General features: G+C 32.4%; 2 protein-coding genes, 1 long non-coding RNA gene and 1 pseudogene across 3 annotated transcripts; 3 read left to right on the top strand and 1 right to left on the bottom strand.

Annotated features, from left to right (window-relative positions):
* The first annotated feature begins 11,357 nt into the window (after positions 1 to 11,357).
* LOC123921139 (pentatricopeptide repeat-containing protein At1g63330-like) lies at positions 11,358 to 14,804 on the top strand. Its single transcript, XM_045973554.1, has 2 exons — positions 11,358 to 13,341; positions 13,667 to 14,804. Exon 1 carries the CDS (start codon positions 11,506 to 11,508, stop codon positions 13,339 to 13,341), a length of 1,836 nt encoding a protein of 611 aa, XP_045829510.1. The 5' UTR covers positions 11,358 to 11,505; the 3' UTR covers positions 13,667 to 14,804.
* A 148-nt stretch (positions 14,805 to 14,952) lies between these two features.
* LOC123921140 lies at positions 14,953 to 16,021 on the bottom strand. The gene is made up of 2 exons (XR_006813967.1): positions 15,783 to 16,021; positions 14,953 to 15,387 (listed from the first exon to the last, which is right to left on the bottom strand). It is a non-coding gene; the product is annotated as an uncharacterized LOC123921140 (long non-coding RNA).
* A 1,270-nt stretch (positions 16,022 to 17,291) lies between these two features.
* Positions 17,292 to 19,323, top strand: LOC123922806 (annotated as a pseudogene).
* A 471-nt stretch (positions 19,324 to 19,794) lies between these two features.
* Positions 19,795 to 23,495, top strand: LOC123921138 (pentatricopeptide repeat-containing protein At1g62680, mitochondrial-like). The gene is made up of 2 exons (XM_045973553.1): positions 19,795 to 22,043; positions 22,370 to 23,495. Exon 1 carries the CDS (start codon positions 19,824 to 19,826, stop codon positions 22,041 to 22,043), a length of 2,220 nt encoding a protein of 739 aa, XP_045829509.1. The 5' UTR covers positions 19,795 to 19,823; the 3' UTR covers positions 22,370 to 23,495.
* The last annotated feature ends 1,867 nt before the right edge of the window (positions 23,496 to 25,362 follow it).

The raw sequence follows: 25,362 nt of genomic DNA, 5'->3' as shown, positions 1-25,362 counted from the left end.
CCTTATCTTAAAACCTCGGTTAAACGATTGTATATGTTGGAAGTAAGAAAATTGTATATATATTGAGGATTGTATATGTTGCAAGTAAGAAGGTTCTTACTGATGTTAAGACTTAGGTTTGGCAAAATTAAGCAATAAGATAGTTTATAGCTGAAAAGTTAATTTATAGTTAATAACTGAAAAACTATCTGATTGAAATTAAAATTAGTTTTTAAAATGATTGATAAATATAAAATGACATAAAATGACACATGTTTGACAAAATGGAGCTATATTTATACCTATATATTGTTAAAAAAATATGGTCAAAGCAAAATAAGTGAATAGTGTCATGTAGTCAAATTAGCTCTTATAAAATGGGACGGAGGGAGTAGCTGATAACTGAAAAGGTACCTGATTGAAATTAAAATCTATTCCTAATATATTAAAATCGTTCCCTATCACGGGAAGATATTTTGCCTCATCCCCGACCCTCATGGTATCCGCGAAGATCCATGAACATAAAAAAAAATCTATATTTTTGATATAAACAAAACCTAACACTAATATTTCAATATTTCTTCTTTAAATAAAAATCTTGCTTCGTTAACAAAATAAATATGTAAAATCTTTTGTGCAACAATATTAACATAGAAAGAAAAAAAATTCGTCGACAAAAACTCAGCATGCATATAACATATAATTATAGAAAAATTATAGAATTATTAATGATATTAACCCAAAATATTAAGGCAAATACCCAACAAAGGGCCGAGTTAATGAAACGATACAATATTACGACTAGTTTAAAGACCCGTGCACGGATCCATTGAATTTAATTCGATATTTAAGTTTATCATTATATTAATATAAAAAATTTATTTATACTTATATATAAAGAGGACACAAAAAATTTTGGTGTGAACTTTTCATAATACCAACAATATCCTTGATTTTTTAACAACAAAAATCTTTTATTAACAAACTCACCATAACATAAGACATTTTTTTAGTAGCAAAAAATCTTTTATTAACAAACTCAGCATAACATAAGGCATGCCTTTTTTTTTATTTTTACATAAATTTACATAATGACACATACAAGATGTAGAACGCGTCCTGTCTGACCGCTAATTTAGAATACAATATTTAAATTTGTTTTATTTTATTAGGAATATTATTTATTTTATTTTATTTTTGATGAAAAAATATTGTTTATGTTTTTTTTTAATATATTTATTGTTTATGTTTCTATTTCTATATTTCTATTTTTATGTATTCAAGTTATTTTTTCTATATTCTTTCCGTACTTTATTTCTATTGACTAAACTCTCTATAATCTTTTTATTATTTTTTTTGTTCCTATTTTTATGCATAGATTCCTATATAATATTTTTTTGTACTCATCTTATTTCTATCGACCAACCCAAGACCCATAAAAATCGACACCCAATAAAATTGAAGCTTAAAATAGTTGTTGGAGATAGGTCAAAATTTGATATGCTAAAAAATAAGCGACTAAACAGGGTAACATAAACAATATTGGATTGGACAAGATATGGTTTGCGTTTCTTCTTTCTTCTTTTTGTGTTTCCTTCTATGAAACCCAAATAGGTGATACGATACGACACCAATATGAGAAAATTTTCAAAATTTCCGATACCATACAGCCGGGATACGTTATTTAAAAATTAAATTTTAAATTAAATATATAAATACACAATATATAAACATAATTAAAATCGATAATGATAAAAAAATTAACATTCAAATTACTCAAAATGAGCAAACAAATGACAATTACATATCTTAAGTTAAGTATTACCAAAAAGGGGTGGGATGGTAGCTCAACTAGTTAAACTAGTTGAGCTAAAAGTTAAAAAGTTAGAGGTACATAGTTCAAGTCCTGACAAACAGAAAAACTAACATTACAATATAATATCGACCAACCCAAGACCCATAAAAATCGACATCCAATAAAATCGAAGCTTAAAATAGTTGTTGGAGATAGGTCAAAATTTGATCTGCTAAAAAATAAGCGACTAAACAGAGAAATTCCAGTTATACTGTATTTGATTGTAAACTTGTTTCAAAAACTGGTCAAACTGGGATGCAAGAGACAACAAAAAAAATTATCCTTCACTAAAGTACAATTTATCTAAAATAACAAAATATCATTTTACTCACCCATCTTCCATCATATAAGAAGTTTATTATGTACTGGTCTACCAAAACACTAAAATACCCTTTATCTTGTTTCTAAGATGAACCATTTTAGGCTCTGACCATGCTCTACTCGGCGCGTGTGAAGCAACATGTGGGGTACAACATGAACCATATAGTGAACAAATATTGGATTGGACAAGATATGGTTTGTGTTTCTTCTTCCTTCTTTATGTGTTTCTTCTATGAAACTCAGATAAGTGATACGATATGGATACGATACGATATTGATATGATGATACGGGAAAATTTTCAAAATTTCCGATACCATACAACTAGGATACCTTATTTAAAAATTAAATTTTAAATTAAATATATAAATGCACAATATATAAACATAATTAAAATCGATAAGGATAAAAAATTAACACTCAAATTATTCAAAATGAGCAAACAAATGACAATTACATATATTAAGTTAAGTACTACCAAAAAGGGGTGGGATGGCAGCTCAACTGGTTAAACTAGTTGAGCTAAGAGTTAAAAAGTTAGAGATAAATAGTTCAAGTCCTGACAAGCAAAAAAACTAACATAACAATATAATATACAAACAATTTGCTTATATATATATATATATATATATATATATATATATATATATATATATATATATATATATATATATATATATATATATATATATATATATATATATATATATATATATATATATATATATATATATATATATATATATGTATATATATATATAAAAAAATACATAGTTGGTAACATCATAACATTCAATACTTAAGAGGAAACACAAATTATACCGCTCTTCTCTCCTATGTTTTCATCATCAAAGAACATTAAGTATCTGACACGTATCGGTTATATATATATATATATATATATATATATATATATATATATATATATATATATATATATATATATATATATGGGGGCTGCTAACTTAGCAAGGTGCACCTTTTCAGTTGGACCAAAATACCCATTCTTTTTAATTAATTAACCAAATTACCATCAATGGACGCGGATCCAGTGTCGCGCGCGTACCGCAGTACCATGGTTACAGGCTGTTGATTTCCATCAGACAGCCAAGATCTGATCTCATCAAGACTGTCTGATCAATCAGACAGCCCAGATCATCCGAATCCATCAGATTCCAGCGCGTGCACCACACTGGATTACACCCTGGAGAGAAGAATCTACTTTTTAAAAGCAGGACAGGTGTCGCTGTCTGATTGGCTGGGCGTGATTTTTTTCCATTTAATATTTTGAACTCAATTATTTCGTTGTAAATTAATTTTTTATTTATTTTTTTTATACCAAAATTCATAATTTTTTTTCTCTACAAATAGAGACTTGGTTCGTTTGATTTGGACACAGAAAAAAAACCCAATTTTTCACTACCTTAATCTCATTTTTCACTACCTTACATCAACTCACTGAAACCATTCTACCAGCAAAATGGTTTCAGATTACAACTCTCTGAAACCATTGTACCAGATAAATGGTTTCAGAAGCAAACACAATTAATAAATTACTCACTGAAACCATTCTACCAGTAAAATGGTTTCAGAATACAACTATGTGCAACCATTCTACAAGCTAAATGGTTTCAGAAGCAAATAACTAATAATCAACTTACTGAAACCATTCTACCAGCAAAATGGTTTCAGATTACAACTCTCTGAAACCATTGTACCAGATAAATGGTTTCAGAAGCAAACACAATTAATAAATTACTCATTGAAACCATTCTACCAGTAAAATGGTTTCAGAATATAACTATGTGCAACCATTCTACCAGTAAAATGGTTTCAGAAGCAAACATTAGTTTTTAATTACCGTTTTATCTCATTTAATTAACTAAAAATAGTTTCAGGTCTCCAAAAATTTCATAAAATATACCAAAACTTCCAGAATATTATCTACTATTTTCCTGGTATAATGGTTTCAGTGAGTTGGTTGAGTGGTGCGTGTTAAATTACAACACACAAGTAACGTATTTAGTAGACAAAAAATGAGATTAAGGTAGTGAAAAATTGCATTTTTTTTTCGGTGTCCAAATCTAACGAACCAAGTCTCTATTTGTAGACAAAAAAAAATTATGAATTGTGGTATAAAAATAAAAAAATAAAAAATTAATTTACAATGAAATAATTGAGTTCAAAGTATTAAATGAACAAAAATCACGCCCAGCCAACCATTGTGTGACACGTGTCCTACTTTTAAAAAGCAAATTTTTCTCTCTCCAGGTTGTAATCCAGTGTGGCGCAGGCGCTGGAATCTGATGGATCAGGATGATCTGGGCTGTCTGATTGATCAGACAGTCTTGATGAGATCAGATCTTGGCTGTCTGATGGAAATCAACGGTCTGTAACCATGGTCTTTCGGTACGCGCGCGACACTGGATCTGCGTCTACTAATGGGTATTTTGCTTAATTAATTAAAAAGAATGGGTATTTTGGTCCAATTAAAAAGGTGCACCTTGCTAACTTAGACCTAACTAGGGTCTAAGTTAGAAAACCCCTATATATATACCCATTAGAAAACCCTAGGGTCTAAGTTAGACCTAACTATTAGCATCTACTTCTAGAATTAAAGAAGAATTTGAGACGGTTGAAAATATTTGTATAAGTGAAAATAAAATTCCACATGGTATTTACCAAAAATCTAATATTGAAGGTAGAAAATCTCCTACCCCTTCGGAGATGAGTTTTCATCTCCAAGAAGATTAGGTTTTATGGATCTAAGACCAAATAGTGCTTGGAGAAAACTCATCAATGATGAGTTTTATCATGAAAGATATACTGATTTTAGAAAATGGTATTTTAAGACTTTTAAACCCTGGGAATTAGCTCAGTTTAAAGAAGACTTTTATACTTATCTAAGTCAGACTCAAGATTATATTCCTTTTGTAAAATGGTTTACAAATTTTTTTGTTGAAAAAATGAAAAAAGAAATTATGGTTTTACAATCTAAATCTTGGACGACTTTAGAAGGAAATAATATTATTTCTCCTTTTCCCCCTGAAAAAACTCTAAGTTTGGGAAAAAATGTTGAAGCAACAGCCTATTTAGCTATACAGAGTAAAAAAACTGATAATAATATTAGCACTATTCAAGAATTTAATTCGATAATTAAGTCTCAAAATTATACTAATAGTTTTTTAAATTGTATAGGAGACCAATTAATATATATTGAAAAAGAATTAGTTGATATGAAAAATCTTTTTGAAAAACAGATTTTGCAATACAAACAGGATTCTGAAAGAAAAGATTATGAAAAGGACCATAATGATGTTCCTATTATACAACCTCCTGTTAATATAGAAGGATTTAAAATCCAAAAAGATAGTGATGAATTTATTAGTATATTAGATGAAAAGCTTAAACAATTACGTTTGAGTGTTATTAATAAAGACAACAGTTTATCAGAATCTGATGAACCCGTTAATTTGAAAGATGTTGATCAATTAGCAGCTATGTTTGCTAATCAGGATATTAATGAAAATGTTAACATAAATCCTGTTTATGCTTCTAGAGCTTTAGATAAGCATTATTATAAAAGACCTTCTCCTCAAGATTTACTTTTTGAGGAAACAGAAACTTTCCAGAATTCTTATTCTGGAAAATCCATTTATGAATGGAATATAGATGGTTTAAATGATAAACAACAAGGTAATTCAGACAGCTCTATAGCCTCCTTTATTACTACGGGTTTTGTCGGTCAACTCAGAGGCTGGTGGGATCATTATCTTAGTGATGCCCAAAAGAAAGAAATTCTTTCTCATAAAAAAATTATTAAAATAGAAGAATCTAGTAGTTCTATGTTAGCTACCACAGCTATGACTGGTGAAGAAGATGCAGTTTATACACTATGTCTCTCTATTCTGCAACATTTTGTTGGAACCAATATTCCCATAGCTGAGAAGCTAAATACCCTTCTTCAAAACCTTAGATGTCCATCTTTAACACATTTTAGGTGGTATAAAGACACATTCCTGTCTAGAGTTTTTCAATTAACTAATCCTAATTCAGTTCATTGGAAATCAAAATTTATTGATGGTCTACCTCACTTATTTAGTGAAAAGGTAAGGCAGTCCCTTCGCAATAAAAATGACGGAGTTAATATAAATTACTCTGATTTGACCTACGGCCAAATTATTAGTGCCTGTGTAAATGAAGGATTAAGTTTATGTAATGACATAAAACTCAAAAACCAGTTGAAAAAACAACGTCTTACAGAGAAACACCAATTAGGAGAGTTTTGTGAACAATTTGCCTTTGACTTAGGGACACCTCCTTCTAAAGAAAGGAAGAGAATGAAATTAGGTAAGGAATACAGAAACCCTAGAAAAAATAAGGGTTATACTAAACCTTTTAGAAAAAAAGGGCATAAATACAAAAAGGAGATAGACAACAAACCTTATAAATCTTACCCTAAGAGGAAGAGAAAAGCCAAGAAATTAGGTATCACTTGTCATAAGTGCGGAAAAGTTGGCCATTATGCTAACGAATGTTTGACTAAGAAAGCTCTCAATAATATTGAGGATGAGGATCTTAGGAATCATTTACAAAAGGTTTTATTACTAAACTCAGATCATGAGTCTGAAGAATCTGATTATATGTCAGAAATTAATGAGGAATCTGATTATATGTCAGAAGAAAATGAGGAATTAAGCACTGGAGATAGTGATTCAGACAATAAGAATTGTCAATGTAATGAGTTAGATTACTGGAAATCCATTGTTAACATGAATGGATTAAATGTTCTTACCTCAGAACAAGATCAAGCTTTAAAAGTCTTAGAGTCTATTTCAGATAATAATCTGAAAAGGAAAATGATTGAATTTCTGATTAAAGAAAATTCCAGGGAAAAATCTCCCATGATTAGTGAAGCTCCCTACCAGCTCAGTGAAGTCTTATCTAGATTTCAACAGGTTAATATCAAAGAAACTCCGGTTTCAATAACAGATTTAAAAAGGGAAGTTAATCAGTTAAAATCCGAGATTATTCAGATAAAAAATAATAATGATATCCTTAATCATAAGGTTAGTATTTTAGAAAATAATAATATTGTAATAAATAATAATGATTTAATAAAAAATCCCTCTTATCACTCTGAAGGCTATTTGAATATTATTCAAAGAGTTACTTCTAAAAAATGGTTTACTAAAATTACTTTGATAGTTAATAAAATCTTTGTTTTAAAAGATGAAGTAGCCCTTATTGATAGTGGAGCAGATCTTAATTGTATTCAGGAGGGTATTATCCCTACAAAATATTTTGTCAAAACTACCCAAAGTCTTACCCAGGCTGGTGGAAGTAAACTTCAAGTTAATTTCAAACTTGATAATACTTATATTTGTAAAGATAATATTTGCTTACCAACTCCATTTATTTTGGTAAAAGATTTAACCCATAGGATTATTTTGGGTACTCCTTTTTTACATATGATAATGCCTATAATTAAGATTGATCAAAAGGGCATCACAACTATTTTGGAAAACCGAAAAATTACTTTTGATTTTATTTCTGACCCTCAAACTAGAATGCTTAATGAGGTAAGAGATTTACTTTTAAAGAAAAAAGAAAAACAAATATGTTTCCTTAAAGAAGAAATTAATATTTTCAATATTAAAAATCAACTTGATGATGAGAAGATTAAAATTCAAATTAGGAAATTGGAAAGTCAATTTCAAACCGAAGTTTGTAATGACCTTCCTAATGCTTTTTGGAATAGAAAACAACATGTTGTTTCTTTACCCTATGAGGATGACTTTAAAGAAAGCCAGATTCCTACTAAGGCTAGACCAGCCCAAATGAATCAAGAATATCTTGGTTTATGTAAAAATGAAATAGAATCTTTACTTAACAAAAAATTAATTAGGACTTCAAAATCCCCTTGGAGTTGTACTGCTTTTTATGTGAATAAGGCAGCTGAAAAGGAACGAGGTGTTCCTAGACTTGTTATCAATTATAAACCCCTTAATAAGGTTTTAAAATGGATTAGATATCCTATTCCTAATAAGAAAGACTTATTAGATAGGTTAAATGACTCATTAATATTTTCAAAATTTGACATGAAGTCTGGATATTGGCAAATTCAGATTAATGAAACTGATAGATATAAAACAGCTTTTGCCGTTCCTTTTGGACATTATGAATGGAATGTCCTTCCTTTTGGATTAAAGAATGCCCCTTCTGAATTTCAGAATATAATGAATGATATTTTTAATCCTTATTCAGATTTTATTATTGTTTATATTGATGATGTGTTAGTCTTTTCTAAATCCTTAGATCAGCATTTTAAACATTTAAAAATATTTAAAAACATTATTATACATAATGGTCTTGTTTTATCTGCACCCAAAATGAAACTTTTTCAAACAAAAGTCAGATTTTTAGGACATGAAATTAATCAAGGAACAATAGTTCCTATTAGTAGAAGTATTGAATTTGCTTCTAAATTTCCCGACGTTATCATTGATAAAACCCAATTACAAAGATTTTTGGGAAGTTTGAATTATATTTCAGACTATTATAAAAATCTAGCAGAGGATACCGCTATTCTTTATAACAGGCTTAAAAATAAACTTGGCCCTTGGACTGAGAATCATACCCAGGCAGTTAAAAACATAAAAGCTAAAGTTAAATGTTTGCCTTGCTTATCCTTAGCTAATCCTAAATATTTTAAGATTGTTGAGACTGATGCCTCCAATTTAGGATATGGAGGTATCCTGAAACAGGTTATACCCGAAACTTCAAAAGAAGTCCTTATTAGATTTACCTCTGGAAAATGGAATGACACTCAGAAAAAATATTCAACTATAAAAAAAGAAATGCTATCCATTATAAAATGCATTTCTAAATTCCAAAGTGACCTTTTAAATCAAAAGTTTTTACTCAGGATTGATTGTAGTTCAGCTAAGTCAATAATTGAAAAGGATGTTAAAAATCTAGTTGCAAAACAAATTTTTGCAGGATGGCAAGCCCAATTATCTGCTTTTGATTTTGATATTCAATACATTAAAGGAGAAAATAATTCTCTAGCTGATTATCTTACACGTGAATTTTTGCAGGGCGACTAAGATGTCAGGCCCCTACGGGGGAAGAGGTCGTGGCCGAGGGAGACATAGCAGAGGCATAGTGCCTTTGCAAGAATCTAACATCCCTCTAATAGGGGATTGGACCACAATTGCTTATAATAAAAATAAGCAAACATCCAAAAAAGAAGAAGCATCTTCTTCAAATTCAAATGAGCAAAATAAGTTAATAACTTATAAGGATACTGTGATTAATAATCCAGAACAGGTTTCAGAATATTTTGAAAATCCTGTCACAGAAAAAATTATGTATGTTGAACATGATGATATAACCCAAGCCAATAATAATGGTTGGTCAGTAAAAACAAAATATCTAGATTCAAGAGGATATCCAGGTCTTTTTGGAAAATCAAGACCGAATTTAGAAATTCTATTAAATGTTACAGAATCTGTAACTATAACTCATTATTATCAAGGTAATAACCCAGAAAATTTTATAAATTTTTCAAAATGCCATATTAATAAGATCTTACTCCCAAGAGAATGGGGATTTAACCCAAATGGAGAAAAAGCTATTAAAGTAGCCGAAGGAAAATATATATATTTTAATTATTGGGACTATGTCCAAGCTTTTACACAGGTATTCTATTACCAGAATCCAAAGAATAAACATTCTTGGTTTTTCTCAATCAACCCAAATATTTTGGCTTCTGAAATACCAAATTGGTTTTTTGAGTGGTGGATCAAATTTGGTCCTTCTCTAGAAATTTTACCAAAGGAATTATTAGAGCTTTATAATTCTTGGTGTGATAATAGTCCTTTAATTTTAAAGATCGCTTCAGATAATTTAATTACAGGACAATGTCCAGCTTTATTCTTTATAAAATTCCAAATTCCATGGATTTGGAGGTGGTCTTTGAAGATTTCAAAAGATCGGTTTAATATTCCGATCCTAGAAAGAAACTTTTTCTTTAAATGGTGGAATAAAATGTCCCCAGAAGATATTCAAAATATTGTTAGCAGTATTAATAATTCAATTCAGGAAGATAAATCCAAGAAAGGTGGTCAAGAGGCTACTCAATTCTCTCTAGATCAAATGAAGAGCTATTTTCAAAAGAAATATCCCAATGAATCTGAAGACGAGATTATGATCAGGACTCTTGATCATATGAAATCCCAGTTTTTGAAGACATTTCCTTCATGCAAAGAAGATACAATGTCGACATCTTCTCAGGGTTCAATGGACATCCTAGCAGGAGAATCTCAATCTCCCACTCCAGAAGATTTCTGGGACAGTCTCATAGAAGGCGTGGCTCAAGGGAAGAGGACACGTGGTTAATTTTCTCCCGTTAAGAAAAATGTCAAAGTAGCAAATGATGCTGCAAAGAAAATTTCAAAGTAGCAAATGATGCTGCAGAGAAATATACACTACTTTATAAAAGTTGTTTGTTTTATGTTATAATTTTCTTTTTCTGTTTCAAAGTTAATAATTGTGTCGATGGGGCCCTCAGTGTACCCGGCATTATTAACTTTTGTCGTTTGATTGTATTATTATTTTTGTTGCTTTTATTTACTGGTTGCTTTAGGTAAGAAGCACCTTTTACCGGAACAAATAGTGTTCCATATTTCCCTATAAAAAGGGAATTTGTTTAGAGGAGGAGGCACCACTTTCATTTGTAACCAACTTTCATTTCCCTATATATATATATATATATATATATATATATATATATATATATATATATATTTTAAATAATACTCCATCCGGTACTTTTTATAAGGAACACTTTAAAAAAATCACACAGACCAATGAAGCACATTTAACATAGTTATTTTCATTTAATACTCTTATAAATTTAAATTTATTCCATGTATACCCTTATTTAATTACTCTTTATTCAACTAACTTAATTATTTTTAAATTCTCTCTCATAATAAATAAGGGCATAAGTGAAATTGAACATTTAAAACATTTGAAAATTGGTCAAAGTTTCTTATAAAAAGGACCAAATTTTTTGCCCCAAGTGTTCCTTATAAAAGGACCGGAGGGAGTATTAATGACTGATACTTCTCCGATACGTGTATCAGAAAACATCGAAAGATATATCGAGTAGGTATCGGAAAACATCGAAAGATAGTTCGCCATTTGAAGTATAAAACTTCACAGGTCTCCTTCCATTTCCAATTTTCAAACCCTAAAATCCCCTTTCTTCTTCTTCATACTCTCAATTCCATTCCGTACCACAAATCGATACTGCTATCATCTCTCCTTCAACCAAACCACAACAATGTCATTTTCAATCATCACTTGTAATTTTCCAGAAACTCCCAAATTTCAACAACTTTCAAAACCTAATTTCATTCCTTCAACTAAATCAACAACAAGAACAAAGCTAGACTCTAAATTTCATCATCAAGACCACACTACTCTCATTTCCACATTCAATCAATTGCTCCGTCAGAACAAGCCTACACCAGAGACAATCGAATTTAACAAAATCTTAACTTCCCTTGCCAAGCTCAAACACTACTCAACTGTTATTTCACTTCATCAAAAGATGGAATTAAACGAAATTTACTCAGACTTTGTCACTTTCAAGATCTTGATAAATTGTTTTTCTGAATTGGGTCAAATTTCTCTTTCATTTGCTGTATTTGCCACTATTCTCAAAAAGGGTTATCACCCAGACGTCATAACCTTTAATACACTCATCAAAGGTCTTTGTCTCAAAGGTGAGATCGATAAAGCATTGAACTTTCATCACAAGTTGGTTACACACAGATTTCAATTGGATGAAGCTAACTACACAACTTTGATTCATGGGTTATGTAAAGTTGGAGAAATGAACAAAGCTAAAGATATACTCAACACTATGGCTAAGAATGGAGTGCCTCCTAATGCTTGGAGCTACAATGCCTTGATTAATGGATTTTGTAAGTTTAAAATGGTAGATGAAGCCGTGAATCTGTTCAATGAAATGCGTCGTAGAATGATTATTCCGAATGTGGTGACTTACAATTCACTTATTGATGGTTTGTGTAAATCGGGAAGAATCGAAAAGGCTTTGGAGCTTGTCAATGAAATGCATCATAAAAAAATTATTCCTGATGTGGTGACTTACAATTCACTTATTAATGGTTTGTGTAAATCGGGAAGAATCGAAAAGGCTTTGGAGCTTGTCGATGAAATGCATCATAAAAAAATTATTCCTGATGTGGTGACTTACAATTCACTTATTGATGGTTTGTGTAAATCGGGAAGAATCAAAAAGGCTTTGGAGCTTGTCAATGAAATGCATCGTAGCAAAATTATCCCTGATTTGGTGACTTACAGTTCACTTATTGATGGTTTGTGTAAATCGGGAGGAATCAAAAAGGCTTTGGAGCTTGTCAATGAAATGCATCATAGCAAAATTATCCCTAATGTGGTGACTTACAATTCACTTATTGATGGTTTGTGTAAATCGGGAAGAATCAAAAAGGCTTTGGAGCTTGTCAATGAAATGCATCGTAAAAAAATTATTCCTGATGTGGTGACTTACAATTCACTTATTGATGGTTTGTGTAAATCGGGAAGAATCAAAAAGGCTTTGGAGCTTGTCATTGAAATGCATCGTAGCAAAATTATCCTTAATGTGGTGACTTACAATTCACTTATTGATGGTTTGTGTAAATCGGAAAGAATCAAAAAGGCTTTGGAGCTTGTCAATGAAATGCATCGTAGCAAAATTATCCCTGATTTGGTGACTTACAGTTCACTTATTGATGGTTTGTGTAAATCGGGAAGAATTGAAAAGGCTTTGGAGCTTGTCAATGAAATGCATCATAGCAAAATTATCCCTAATGTGGTGACTTACTGTTCTATATTGGATGCTTTGTTCAAAAACCATCGTGTTGACGAGGCAATTGCATTATTAACCAAAATTATAGAGAAGGGTATTCAGCCAGACTTGCATACATACACTATTCTTATACATGGATTGTGTATAAATGGAAGACTGGAGGATGCCAGAAAGGTTTATGAAACAATTATTCGTTCCCTCTTTGAAAAAGGTGAAAATGATAAAGCAGAGAAACTTCTTCGTGAAATGATTGAGAGAGGTCTATTATATAATCAAAACTAGGTAATTTTTTTTTCTATTTATACATTAATATTATTTTCACTTTGTTTCAACATCATTTCATTTATGTAGCTGCTTAACCTAATGGGTAAAAAGGCTTAAGTTATTGTTGTTTCTTTTGTTCAGTGTTTTTATAATTGACAAACTGATAGATTGGTGAGATAATGAGTAGTGACTAGTGAGGTAGTGAGTGTTATAGAGAGATGGTAGGGAAAAGTTTGTCACGTAGTTGGGTATGGATATTTTCCCTAAGGAGCATATGCTCTGATCGTTGATGTTCTTGTATGATAAGAAGGGATAAATACATACCAGTTGTATATATTTACAGGATTGGTAGTGCATCTTATCCATGCTCCTCAATGAAAATCAATCTTTGAAAATGGTGTAACAAAATTGTTGGTAGACTTCTGTGTGCATCAGTTAAAAAGGCTGTTGGTGAGACGATTGTTCCCGCTACTGATATATCAAAAAGCAGTACTACAGAAAAGCATAAAAAGTTTGTTTCCATGTGAATTTGCACAACTCTTCCAATCAGGATTTGTTCTCAAGCTGGTGATGATGACCATCAGAAGTTCCAACCTCTAGGCTGCTAGAATTGTTATGATTTGCTTCAGCTGAGGATATGATTTGACATGTAAATGATGACCGTGTTTCTCACTCTTCCTTGCTTCATCTACATGCACATCATCTTCAACTTATTTTCAGATATGCTCATGAACCCATATCGCAGTATAAATGTTTCTACTGCACAATCAACCACTACGACATTTTGGAAGTGAAGTGGAGGAAACTAACCAAAATAGCATTGCATGCACCACAACCTTAGTCCAGTCACTGAGTTGTTCCCTTCTTCATCGATTCTGATACACAATTTGAGGAATTGCAATTCTCAGAGACAGAACACAGAGACAATGATGAAGAAGGAACACGAAGATGAAGATGACTGAAAATGAAGACGGCGATTAACAATTTCAAGCTTCAGATCAGAGATTTTTCTAAGAAGCTTCGGCAATTCTATCACATGTATTTTTTTTTGAAAGACTATCCCATGTTTGTTGAAAAGTCGATTATGATGAAGACATAAGGATTAAGAATTAGAGTGATTTTGGTAAGGTTCTTCCGAATCGGAGTGATTTTGACACGGTTCTACTCAGTGAAAGTGAGAGAAAGAAGGAGAGGTGAAGATTAGTGATTTTGACTTTTGACAGATAGATAAAACAACTATGGTCAAAGGCCAAAGGCAACAGAATGAAAATAGTTATCATTACATCAGTAGTCATGCTTAATTTTTCTCAAGGTTGCTTGTTTTTCTCAAGGTTACATTACATCTAGAAAAATATTATCAGTAGTCATGCTTCTAGTTCTATGGCAAATTTTTTGAGTTTATCTTGGCCAACTTTATGCAAGTTGAGAAGTTTTATTTTAGATATCAATAAACTTCTACTATAATAATTGAGTTTTTCTAACATGTGCAATATTTCACGACTGTTAATTCTTTCAACCGACGTGAAATCGCTTAATTTTTTATAAATAAAAATCATTTTTTTTTTCTACTGCTATACAGAATTTAGAATTGGAATCAGTCCAACATCATGCTCTCAAAACTCATCATAATTGAAAATAAAAAGAGAAGAATATATATATTAACAATAAGAACACAAACTCTTAATTCAAACGAAATTACTTGGGTGTCTTGGAATCACAACAGTTTTTGCCTTCCATGGACATGACACTTGAAAAGTAACCAATACAGAAATAATGTATGTATAGAATTAAAACTATGAAAACAATCATTTTCCTCTCCTTGCAGCCCTCAAACTGTGAAGGCACACATTGTGAAGGCACATGACAAAATCTATCTTGAAACTGCCCTCAAACTTCAACCAAACAGCCAATAACAGAAAAAGGTCACAGCGCTTTCGTCTCATGGTCGGAACCGAAAACCTTGAATGCTAAAATTGCACAAGAACTGGTTGTGCTGCAAACCAGAACCATATCCATAAAATCAGATCCATAAAGCACAATTAGCTCACTACCAACATCAGTTGTCTGCAATAACAAAAGAGAAATAATTAGTTAATATCAACTCATTCACTATCAACTTTAATTAGTTAAAATGAACTCCTATAATCAACCATATGACAAATAAAATCAAGAAGTTTAAGTTCAAAACTCAGATACACATATAGTCATTCTTATATAGGTATTTCCATTAAATACTGCACTTGGAGCTTTTCCCTAGTTTACTCTCATCTTGTCTTGTTAATAAAAACCAGTTCTTCTCACTATGCTAATGCATATAAAGAGCTTATATGGGTTAATGATACAAGAAGTTAGAATTGAAGAATCTGTTATAGAAATCTTAATATAATCTTGCAACTGCAACGTCAAATATCAAAGATATATATAACTACTGCACAAAAATAAAGAAAGAGTATCATTACCATCATTTAATTTGACCATAGAGATAGTTGATTGAGTTAAGCTAATTTGGATGAGTGGCTACTTGATGAGTTATGTATCAAGTCTTCACTTCCCAGCCATGAACTACAAAAGAAAATAAGAAGGTCTAAAAGCTCTTGATAGTCAAATTAAAATAGATAGTATGCAGCAACATACAAATACAAGTAATGATTTAATGAGTATATATTGTAATGAAATGGATCATATAGCAAAATAGTAAAATTTCTATTGGATGTGAATGTAAAAATTAGATCTAAGGAATGAGTTTAAACTCTCGTTTGGAGAAAAATCTTAGATCTAGAATAGTGGTAGTAATTTTCAGAATATTTAATTTTAAGGTTGTTGTTCAATGAAAATAGAGGATCTGGATGGTGAATGATGAATACATGAAGAATGAAGAACACAAATAATGAGAAAATTTGTACTTTAAAAAGACAATTAAAAATTGGATATTAGTTATATGATTTAAATCTAAATAAGATAAGATTTAATTATTAAAATAATTTTAACTAAAAGAAGGGGTGATGTGCAATAAGTAAAACTTTCATTAGAAAGACTTATCATAGACCTTCATTACAATGTAGAGCTGATGTGTCATCACTTAAAATTCTATTGGGCAATTCAATTGACCTCACTAAAGAAACCAATTTTCTGGCCTCACCATAGAAGCACCCAAAAAATTATTCTTCACTAAAATACAAGTTATCTAAAATAACAAAATATCATTTTATTCACCCATCTTTAGGCATGGCAATAAAATCCATACCCGCGGGTACCCACCTAAACCATACCCGTTTTGACGGGGAAAACCCGAGTTGACTGAGTTTGGGTTCGGGTTTGGGTTTTCCCCAATTTCAAAAGATGGGTTTGGGGCGTAATGGGGATACCCGAAACCCGATGGGGATACCCGATCCCCGTTGGGTATGGGTTTGGGGTTATCATTTTTATCCCCGTTCGAATTTGGGATGAGTTTGGGGAAACCCGAACTTTATGGATTTGGGTTTGGGGAGGGCAAAACCCGTCCCCGCCCCGCCCCATTGCCATGCCTACCCATCTTCCATCATATAAGATAAAAAATTGTTCAGTATAAAAAAGTTTAGGCTTAATTAATAAAATGGTCCCTTAAAGACATTTTTGGTTTCATATTGGTCCCTTAAAGAAAAAAAGGTCTAAATAGGTCCCTTAAAGAAAAAAAGGTCCGAATAGGTCCCTTAAAAACATATCTGTTAATCAGTTTGATCCTATTTAGACATCTTTTTAGGGACCAAACTGATTAACGGAGATGTCTTTAAGGGACCTATTCAGACTTTTTTTTCTTTAAGGGACCTATTTGGACCTTTTTTTCTTTAAGGGACCAATCTAAAACCAAAAATGTCTTTAAGGGACCATTTTATTAACTAAGCCCAAAGGACTAATTAAGACCAGTTTATTATGTACTGGTCTACCAAAATACTAAAATACCCTTTATCTTGTTTCTAAGACTACCCACAATGGAAAGAAAAAAGGGTGTTGAATGTGTGTTTCAACTGTTGAAACCATTGGAGGGAACCTGTTGAAACCTTGCTGGCGGAGGGAGAAGATGAATTCTTTCAACATGTTGAATCCTGACATGAGGGGGACGCGTGGCGAATTTTCGTTGGCCAAGACTGGCGCGTGTGAAACACGCGAGGACAGGGAGAGTGGAAGGCAGGGAATGCGGAGAGAGAAACTGAATTTGGATAAAAGGCAGCCACGTGGCTGCTGCTGATTGGTCCGGTGGATTTTTATGATTTTTATCCTTTGAACTCAATTATTTCATTGAAAATTAATTTTTAAATTTTTAATTTTTATACCAAAATTCGTGATTTTTTTTTCTCTACAAATAGAGACTTGGTTCATTTCATTTGGACACAGAAAAAAAATCAAATTTTTCACTATCTTAATCTATTATTAACTTTCTAATTAGTCTTTCTTTTGAAGTTTTAATCTTTTTTTAGTGAAATGAATCCCAACAATTCTTCTAATTATCCCAACAATTCTCAAAATCCCAACAATTCTCAAAACTCCAACAATTATCAAAACCCCAACAATTATCAAAATCCCAACAATTATCAAAATTCAAATCAAATTTTCAATCAATATCCTCAAAACACACATAATTTTGGTTTAACACCAAATTTCAACCAATCATCCTTTGTTCCAAATTTTCATCCATATTATGGAACTACTTGCAAAATCTTGAAGTTGAAGACACTTATGTACTCAACCGATTTAGAGAGCGTCGGAAAAAAATATTGGAAGATGGTGCACCTCGTAGTAGAAAATATGTCAATAGAGATCATCCAGCTGCAAACCAAAGACTAATTGACGACTACTTTGCCGATGAGCCTACATATGACGATGCAATGTTTCGTCGTCGGTACCGCATGCAAAAACATCTTTTCCTTCGAATCGTTGGGGACCTTTCAAGTAGTGATAACTACTTCACCCAGCAAGCTGATGCTGCCAAGAAAGAAGGTATATCACCTTTAGCAAAATGTACCACAGCAATGCGAATGTTAGCATACGGTATGGCAGCAGATGCGGTCGATGAGTACATCAAAATAGGAGGTACTACTGCATTAGAGTGCTTACGTAGATTTTGTAAAGGAATCATACGATTGTATGAGCAAGAGTATCTCAGAGCACCAACCCAAGATGACCTGCAAAAAATACTACATGTAAGTGAACTACGGGGGTTCCCAGGGATGATTGGGAGTATTGACTGCATGCACTGAGAGTGGAAAAATTGTCCTAAAGCATGGGAAGGTCAATTTACTAGGGGGGATAAGGGAACCACCACAGTTATTCTTGAAGCAGTTGCATCTCATGATCTATGGATCTGGCATGTCTTTTTTGGATGTCCGGGAACGTTGAACGACATAAACGTTCTAGACCGTTCACCTGTTTTTGATGACGTGGAACAGGGAAAGACTCCAAGTGTGAATTTCTATGTGAATCAACGTCCCTATGATATGACATACTATCTAGCCGATGGTATCTACCCTTCTTATCCAACTTTCGTCAAATCTATTAGACTTCCTCAAAGTGAACCCGATAAGTTATTTGCAAAATATCAGGAGGGATGTCGGAAGGACATCAAACGTGCATTTGGAGTGCTTCAAGCTCGATTTAAAATCATCCGTGAACCAGCTCGCTTGTGGGACATAGCCGATCTGAGTATCATCATGAGGTCTTGCATCATATTACATAATATGATTGTTGAGGATGAGCGAGATTCATATGCTCAACGTTGGACCGATTTTGAGCAGTCTGAGGAAAGTGGATCTAGTGCACCGCGACCATATTCAACCGAGGTATTACCCGCTTTTGCAAATCATGTGCGTGCTAGATCTGAGTTCCGTGATCAAAAAGCTCATCACGAATTGCAAGCAGATCTAGTGAAGCACATATGGACCAAATTTGGAATGTTTCAGGATTAAAGATGATTTGTTTCGTATTTGTGTGTTGTTTCGTATTTTAAGTTAGTTTGCATCGTATTAATTACGTAACTTGTGTGTTGTATTGCATTTTAAGTTAATTTGTATCGTACTAATTACGTTATTTGTGTGATGTATTGCATTTTAAATTAAGAAAATAAAAAAAAAATTTAAATAAATTTTGTTAAGTGTCTTATTTTAATTTAATTTTAATCGATAATTATAATGTTATTTAATCATAAAAACAAAAATTAAAATTTAAATAAGAATATGAAATAGAAAGTGGTGGGGTAGAGAAAGTGGTGGGGTATGGTGTTGAATATAAAAACCATTGGAGAGGGTAAAAGTTGAATGTGTGTTGAATGATTAGGTGGAAGAAAGAGAAAATGATGTGGAGTGAAAAAGTGGGTGTTGAATATTTTTTGGTGTTGAAACCATTGTGGCCTGTGGGTAGTCTAAGATGAACCATTTTAGGCTCTGACCATGCTCTACACTCTACTCGGCGCGTGTGAAGCAACATGTGGGGTACAACATGAACCATAGTGAACAAATACCAGACTTCACATGTGTCCTTCCATTTCCAATTTTCAAACCCTAAAATCCCCTTTCAACTTCTTCTTCTTCATACTCTCAATTCCATTCCGTACCACAAATCGATACTGCTATCATCTCTCCTTCAACCAAACCACAACAATGTCATTTTCAATCATCACTCGTAATTTTCCAGAAACTCCCAAATTTCAACAACTTTCAAAACCTAATTTCATTCCTTCAACTAAATCAACAACAAGAACAAAGCTAGACTCTAAATTTCATCATCAAGACCACACTACTCTCATTTCCACATTCAATCAATTGCTCCGTCAGAACAAGCCTACACCAGAGACAATCGAATTTAACAAAATCTTAACTTCCCTTGTCAAGCTCAAACACTACTCAACTGTTATTTCACTTCATCAAAAGATGGAATTAAACGAAATTTACTCAGACTTTGTCACTTTCAATATCTTGATAAATTGTTTCTCTCAATTGGGTCAAATTTCTCTTTCATTTGCTGTATTTGCCACTATTCTCAAAAAGGGTTATCACCCACATGTCATAACCTTTACTACACTCATCAAAGGTCTTTGTCTCAAAGGTGAGATCGATAAAGCATTGAACTTTCATCACAAGTTGGTTACACACAGATTTCAATTGAATGAAGTTAGCTACACAACTTTGATTAACGGGTTATGTAAAGTTGGAGAAATGAACAAAGCTAAAGATATACTCAACACTATGGCTAAGAATGGAGTGCCTCCTAATGCTTGGAGCTACAATGCCTTGATTAATGGATTTTGTAAGTTTAAAATGGTAGATGAAGCCGTGAATCTGTTCAATGAAATGCGTCGTAGAATGATTATTCCGAATGTGGTGACTTACAATTCACTTATTGATGGTTTGTGTAAATCGGGAAGAATCGAAAAGGCTTTGGAGCTTGTCAATGAAATGCATCATAAAAAAATTATTCCTGATGTGGTGACTTACAATTCACTTATTAATGGTTTGTGTAAATCGGGAAGAATCGAAAAGGCTTTGGCGCTTGTCGATGAAATGCATCATAAAAAAATTATTCCTAATGTGGTGACTTACAATTCACTTATTGATGGTTTGTGTAAATCGGGAAGAATCGAAAAGGCTTTGGAGCTTGTCAATGAAATGCATCGTAGCAAAATTATCCGTAATGCGGTGACTTACACTTCACTTATTGATGGTTTGTGTAAATCGGGAAGAATCAAAAAGGCTTTGGAGCTTGTCAATGAAATGTGTCGTAGCAAAGTTATCCCTAATGTGGTGACTTACAGTTCACTTATTGATGGTTTGTGTAAATCGGGAAGAATCAAAAAGGCTTTGGAGCTTGTCATTGAAATGCATCGTAGCAAAATTATCCCTGATGTGGTGACTTACAGTTCACTTATTGATGGTTTGTGTAAATCGGGAAGAATCGAAAAGGCTTTGGAGCTTGTCATTGAAATGCATCGTAGCAAAATTATCCCTGATGTGGTGACTTACAGTTCACTTATTGATGGTTTGTGTAAATCGGGAAGAATCAAAAAGGCTTTGGAGCTTGTCAATGACATGCGTCGTAGCAAAGTTATCCCTAATGTGGTGACTTACAATTCACTTATTGATGGTTTGTGTAAATCGGAAAGAATCGAAAAGGCTTTGGAGCTTGTCAATGAAATGCATCGTAGCAAAATTATCCCTGATGTGGTGACTTACAGTTCACTTATTGATGGTTTGTGTAAATCGGGAAGAATCGAAAAGGCTTTGGAGCTTGTCAATGAAATGCATCGTAGCAAAATTATCCCTGATGTGGTGACTTACTGTTCTATATTGGATGCTTTGTTCAAAAACCATCGTGTTGACGTGGCAATTGCATTATTAACCAAAATTATAGAGAAGGGTATTCAGCCAAACTTGCATACATACACTATTCTTATACATGGATTGTGTATAAATGGAAGACTGGAGGATGCCAGAAAGGTTTTTGAAGATCTTTTGGTCAAAGGCTACAATCTAGATGTCTATACATATAATGGTATAATCAAGGGATTTTGCAACGAGGGCTTGTTTGATGAAGCATTGACCATTTTATCAAAAATGGAAATGAATGGTTGCATTCCTGATGATAAAACTTATGAAACAATTATTCGTTCCCTCTTTGAAAAAGGTGAAAATGATAAAGCAGAGAAACTTCTTCATGAAATGATTGAGAGAGGTCTATTATATAATCAAAACTAGGTAATTTTTTTTTTCTATTTATACATTAATATTATTTTCACTTTGTTTCAACATCATTTCATTTATGTAGCTGCTTAACCTAATGGGTAAAAAGGCTTAAGTTATTGTTGTTTCTTTTGTTCAGTGTTTTTATAATTGACAAACTGATAGATTGGTGAGATAATGAGTAGTGACTAGTGAGGTAGTGAGTGTTATAGAGAGATGGTAGGGAAAAGTTTGTCACGTAGTTGGGTATGGATATTTTCCCTAAGGAGCATATGCTCTGATCGTTGATGTTCTTGTATGATAAGAAGGGATAAATACATACCAGTTGTATATATTTACAGGATTGGTAGTGCATCTTATCCATGCTCCTCAATGAAAATCAATCTTTGAAAATGGTGTAACAAAATTGTTGGTAGACTTCTGTGTGCATCAGTTAAAAAGGCTGTTGGTGAGACTATTGTTCCCGCTACTGATATATCAAAAAGCAGTACTACAGAAAAGCACAAAAAGTTTGTTTCCATGTGAATTTGCACAACTCTTCCAATCAGGATTTGTTCTCAAGCTGGTGATGATGACCATCAGAAGTTCCAACCTCTAGGCTGCTAGAATTGTTATGATTTGCTTCAGCTGAGGATATGATTTGACATGTAAACGATGACCGTGTTTCTCACTCTTCCTTGCTTCATCTACATGCACATCATCTTCAACTTATTTTCAGATATGCTCATGAACCCATATCGCAGTATAAATGTTTCTACTGCACAATCAACCACTACGACATTTTGGAAGTGAAGTGGAGGAAACTAACCAAAATAGCATTGCATGCACCACAACCTTAGTCCAGTCACTGAGTTGTTCCCTTCTTCATTGATTCTGATACACAATTTGAGGAATTGCAATTCTCAGAGACAGAACACAAAGACAATGATGAAGAAGGAACACGAAGATGACTGAAAATGAAGACGGCGATTAACAATTTCAAGCTTCAGATCAGAGATTTTTCTGAGAAGCTTCGGCAATTCTATCACATGTATTTTATTTTGAAAGACTATCCCATGTTTGTTGAAAAGTCGATTATGATGAAGTCATAAGGATTAAGAATTAGAGTGATTTTGGTAAGGTTCTTCCGAATCGGAGTGATTTTGACACGGTTCTACTCAGTGAAAGTGAGAGAAAGAAGGAGAGGTGAAGATTAGTGATTTTGACTTTTGACAGATAGATAAAACAACTATGGTCAAAGGCCAAAGGCAACAGAATGAAAATAGTTATCATTACATCAGTAGTCATGCTTAATTTTTCTCAAGGTTGCTTGTTTTTCTCAAGGTTACATTACATCTAGAAAAATATTATCAGTAGTCATGCTTCTAGTTCTATGGCAAATTTTTTGAGTTTATCTTGGCCAACTTTATGCAAGTTGAGAAGTTTTATTTTAGATATCAATAAACTTCTACTATAATAATTGAGTTTTTCTAACATGTGCAATATTTCACGACTGTTAATTCTTTCAACCGACGTGAAATCGCTTAATTTTTTATAAATAAAAATCATTTTTTTTTTCTACTGCTATACAGAATTTAGAATTGGAATCAGTCCAACATCATGCTCTCAAAACTCATCATAATTGAAAATAAAAAGAGAAGAATATATATATTAACAATAAGAACTCAAACTCTTAATTCAAACGAAATTACTTGGGTGTCTTGGAATCACAACAGTTTTTGCCTTCCATGGTCATGACACTTGAAAAGTAACCAATACAGAAATAATGTATGTATAGAATTAAAACTATGAAAACAATCATTTTCCTCTCCTTGCAGCCCTCAAACTGTGAAGGCACACATTGTGAAGGCACATGACAAAATCTATCTTGAAACTGCCCTCAAACTTCAACCAAACAGCCAATAACAGAAAAAGGTCACAGCGCTTTCGTCTCATGGTCGGAACCGAAAACCTTGAATGCTAAAATTGCACAAGAACTGGTTGTGCTGCAAACCAGAACCATATCCATAAAATCAGATCCATAAAGCACAATTAGCTCACTACCAACATCAGTTGTCTGCAATAACAAAAGAGAAATAATTAGTTAATATCAACTCATTCACTATCAACTTTAATTAGTTAAAATGAACTCCTATAATCAACCATATGACAAATAAAATCAAGAAGTTTAAGTTCAAAACTCAGATACACATATAGTCATTCTTATATAGGTATTTCCATTAAATACTGCACTTGGAGCTTTTCCCTAGTTTACTCTCATCTTGTCTTGTTAATAAAAACCAGTTCTTCTCACTATGCTAATGCATATAAAAAGCTTATATGGGTAATGATACAAGAAGTTAGAATTGAAGAATCTGTTATAGAAATCTTAATATAATCTTGCAACTGCAACGTCAAATATCAAAGATATATATAACTACTGCACAAAAATAAAGAAAGAGTATCATTACCATCATTTAATTTGACCATAAAGATAGTTGATTGAGTTAAGCTAATTTGGATGAGTGGCTACTTGATGAGTTATGTATCAAGTCTTCACTTCCCAGCCATGAACTACAAAAGAAAATAAGAAGGTCTAAAAGCTCTTGATAGTCAAATTAAAATAGATAGTATGCAGCAACATACAAATACTAGTAATGATTTAATGAGTATATATTGTAATGAAATGGATCATATAGCAAAATAGTAAAATTTCTATTGGATGTGAATGTAAAAATTAGATCTAAGGAATGAGTTTAAACTCTCGTTTGGAGAAAAATCTTAGATCTAGAATAGTGGTAGTAATTTTCAGAATATTTAATTTTAAGGTTGTTGTTCAATGAAAATAGAGGATCTGGATGGTGAATGATGAATACATGAAGAATGAAGAACACAAATAATGAGAAAATTTGTACTTTAAAAAGACAATTAAAAATTGGATATTAGTTATATGATTTAAATCTAAATAAGATAAGATTTAATTATTAAAATAATTTTAACTAAAAGAAGGGGTGATGTGCAATAAGTAAAACTTTCATTAGAAAGACTTATCACAGACCTTCATTACAATGTAGAGCTGATGTGTCATCACTTAAAATTCTATTGGGCAATTCAATTGACCTCACTAAAGAAACCAATTTTCTGGCCTCACCATAGAAGCACCCAAAAAATTATTCTTCACTAAAATACAAGTTATCTAAAATAACAAAATATCATTTTATTCACCCATCTTTAGGCATGGCAATAAAATCCATACCCGCGGGTACCCACCTAAACCATACCCGTTTTGACGGGGAAAACCCGAGTTGACTGAGTTTGGGTTCGGGTTTGGGTTTTCCCCAATTTCAAAAGATGG

This window comes from Trifolium pratense, linkage group LG4, assembly GCF_020283565.1.
Source record: "Trifolium pratense cultivar HEN17-A07 linkage group LG4, ARS_RC_1.1, whole genome shotgun sequence".
In the NCBI taxonomy this organism is placed as follows: domain Eukaryota; kingdom Viridiplantae; phylum Streptophyta; class Magnoliopsida; order Fabales; family Fabaceae; genus Trifolium; species Trifolium pratense.
Note: the sequence above shows the minus strand (reverse complement) of the source record. Positions and strands in the feature narration are given on the sequence as shown.

Bases quoted from the DNA above. Each gene is read 5' to 3' on its own strand.
- LOC123921138 (XM_045973553.1), top strand. From the start codon at position 19,824: ATGTGTCCTTCCATTTCCAATTTTCAAACCCTAAAATCCCCTTTCAAC.
- LOC123921139 (XM_045973554.1), top strand. From the start codon at position 11,506: ATGTCATTTTCAATCATCACTTGTAATTTTCCAGAAACTCCCAAATTT.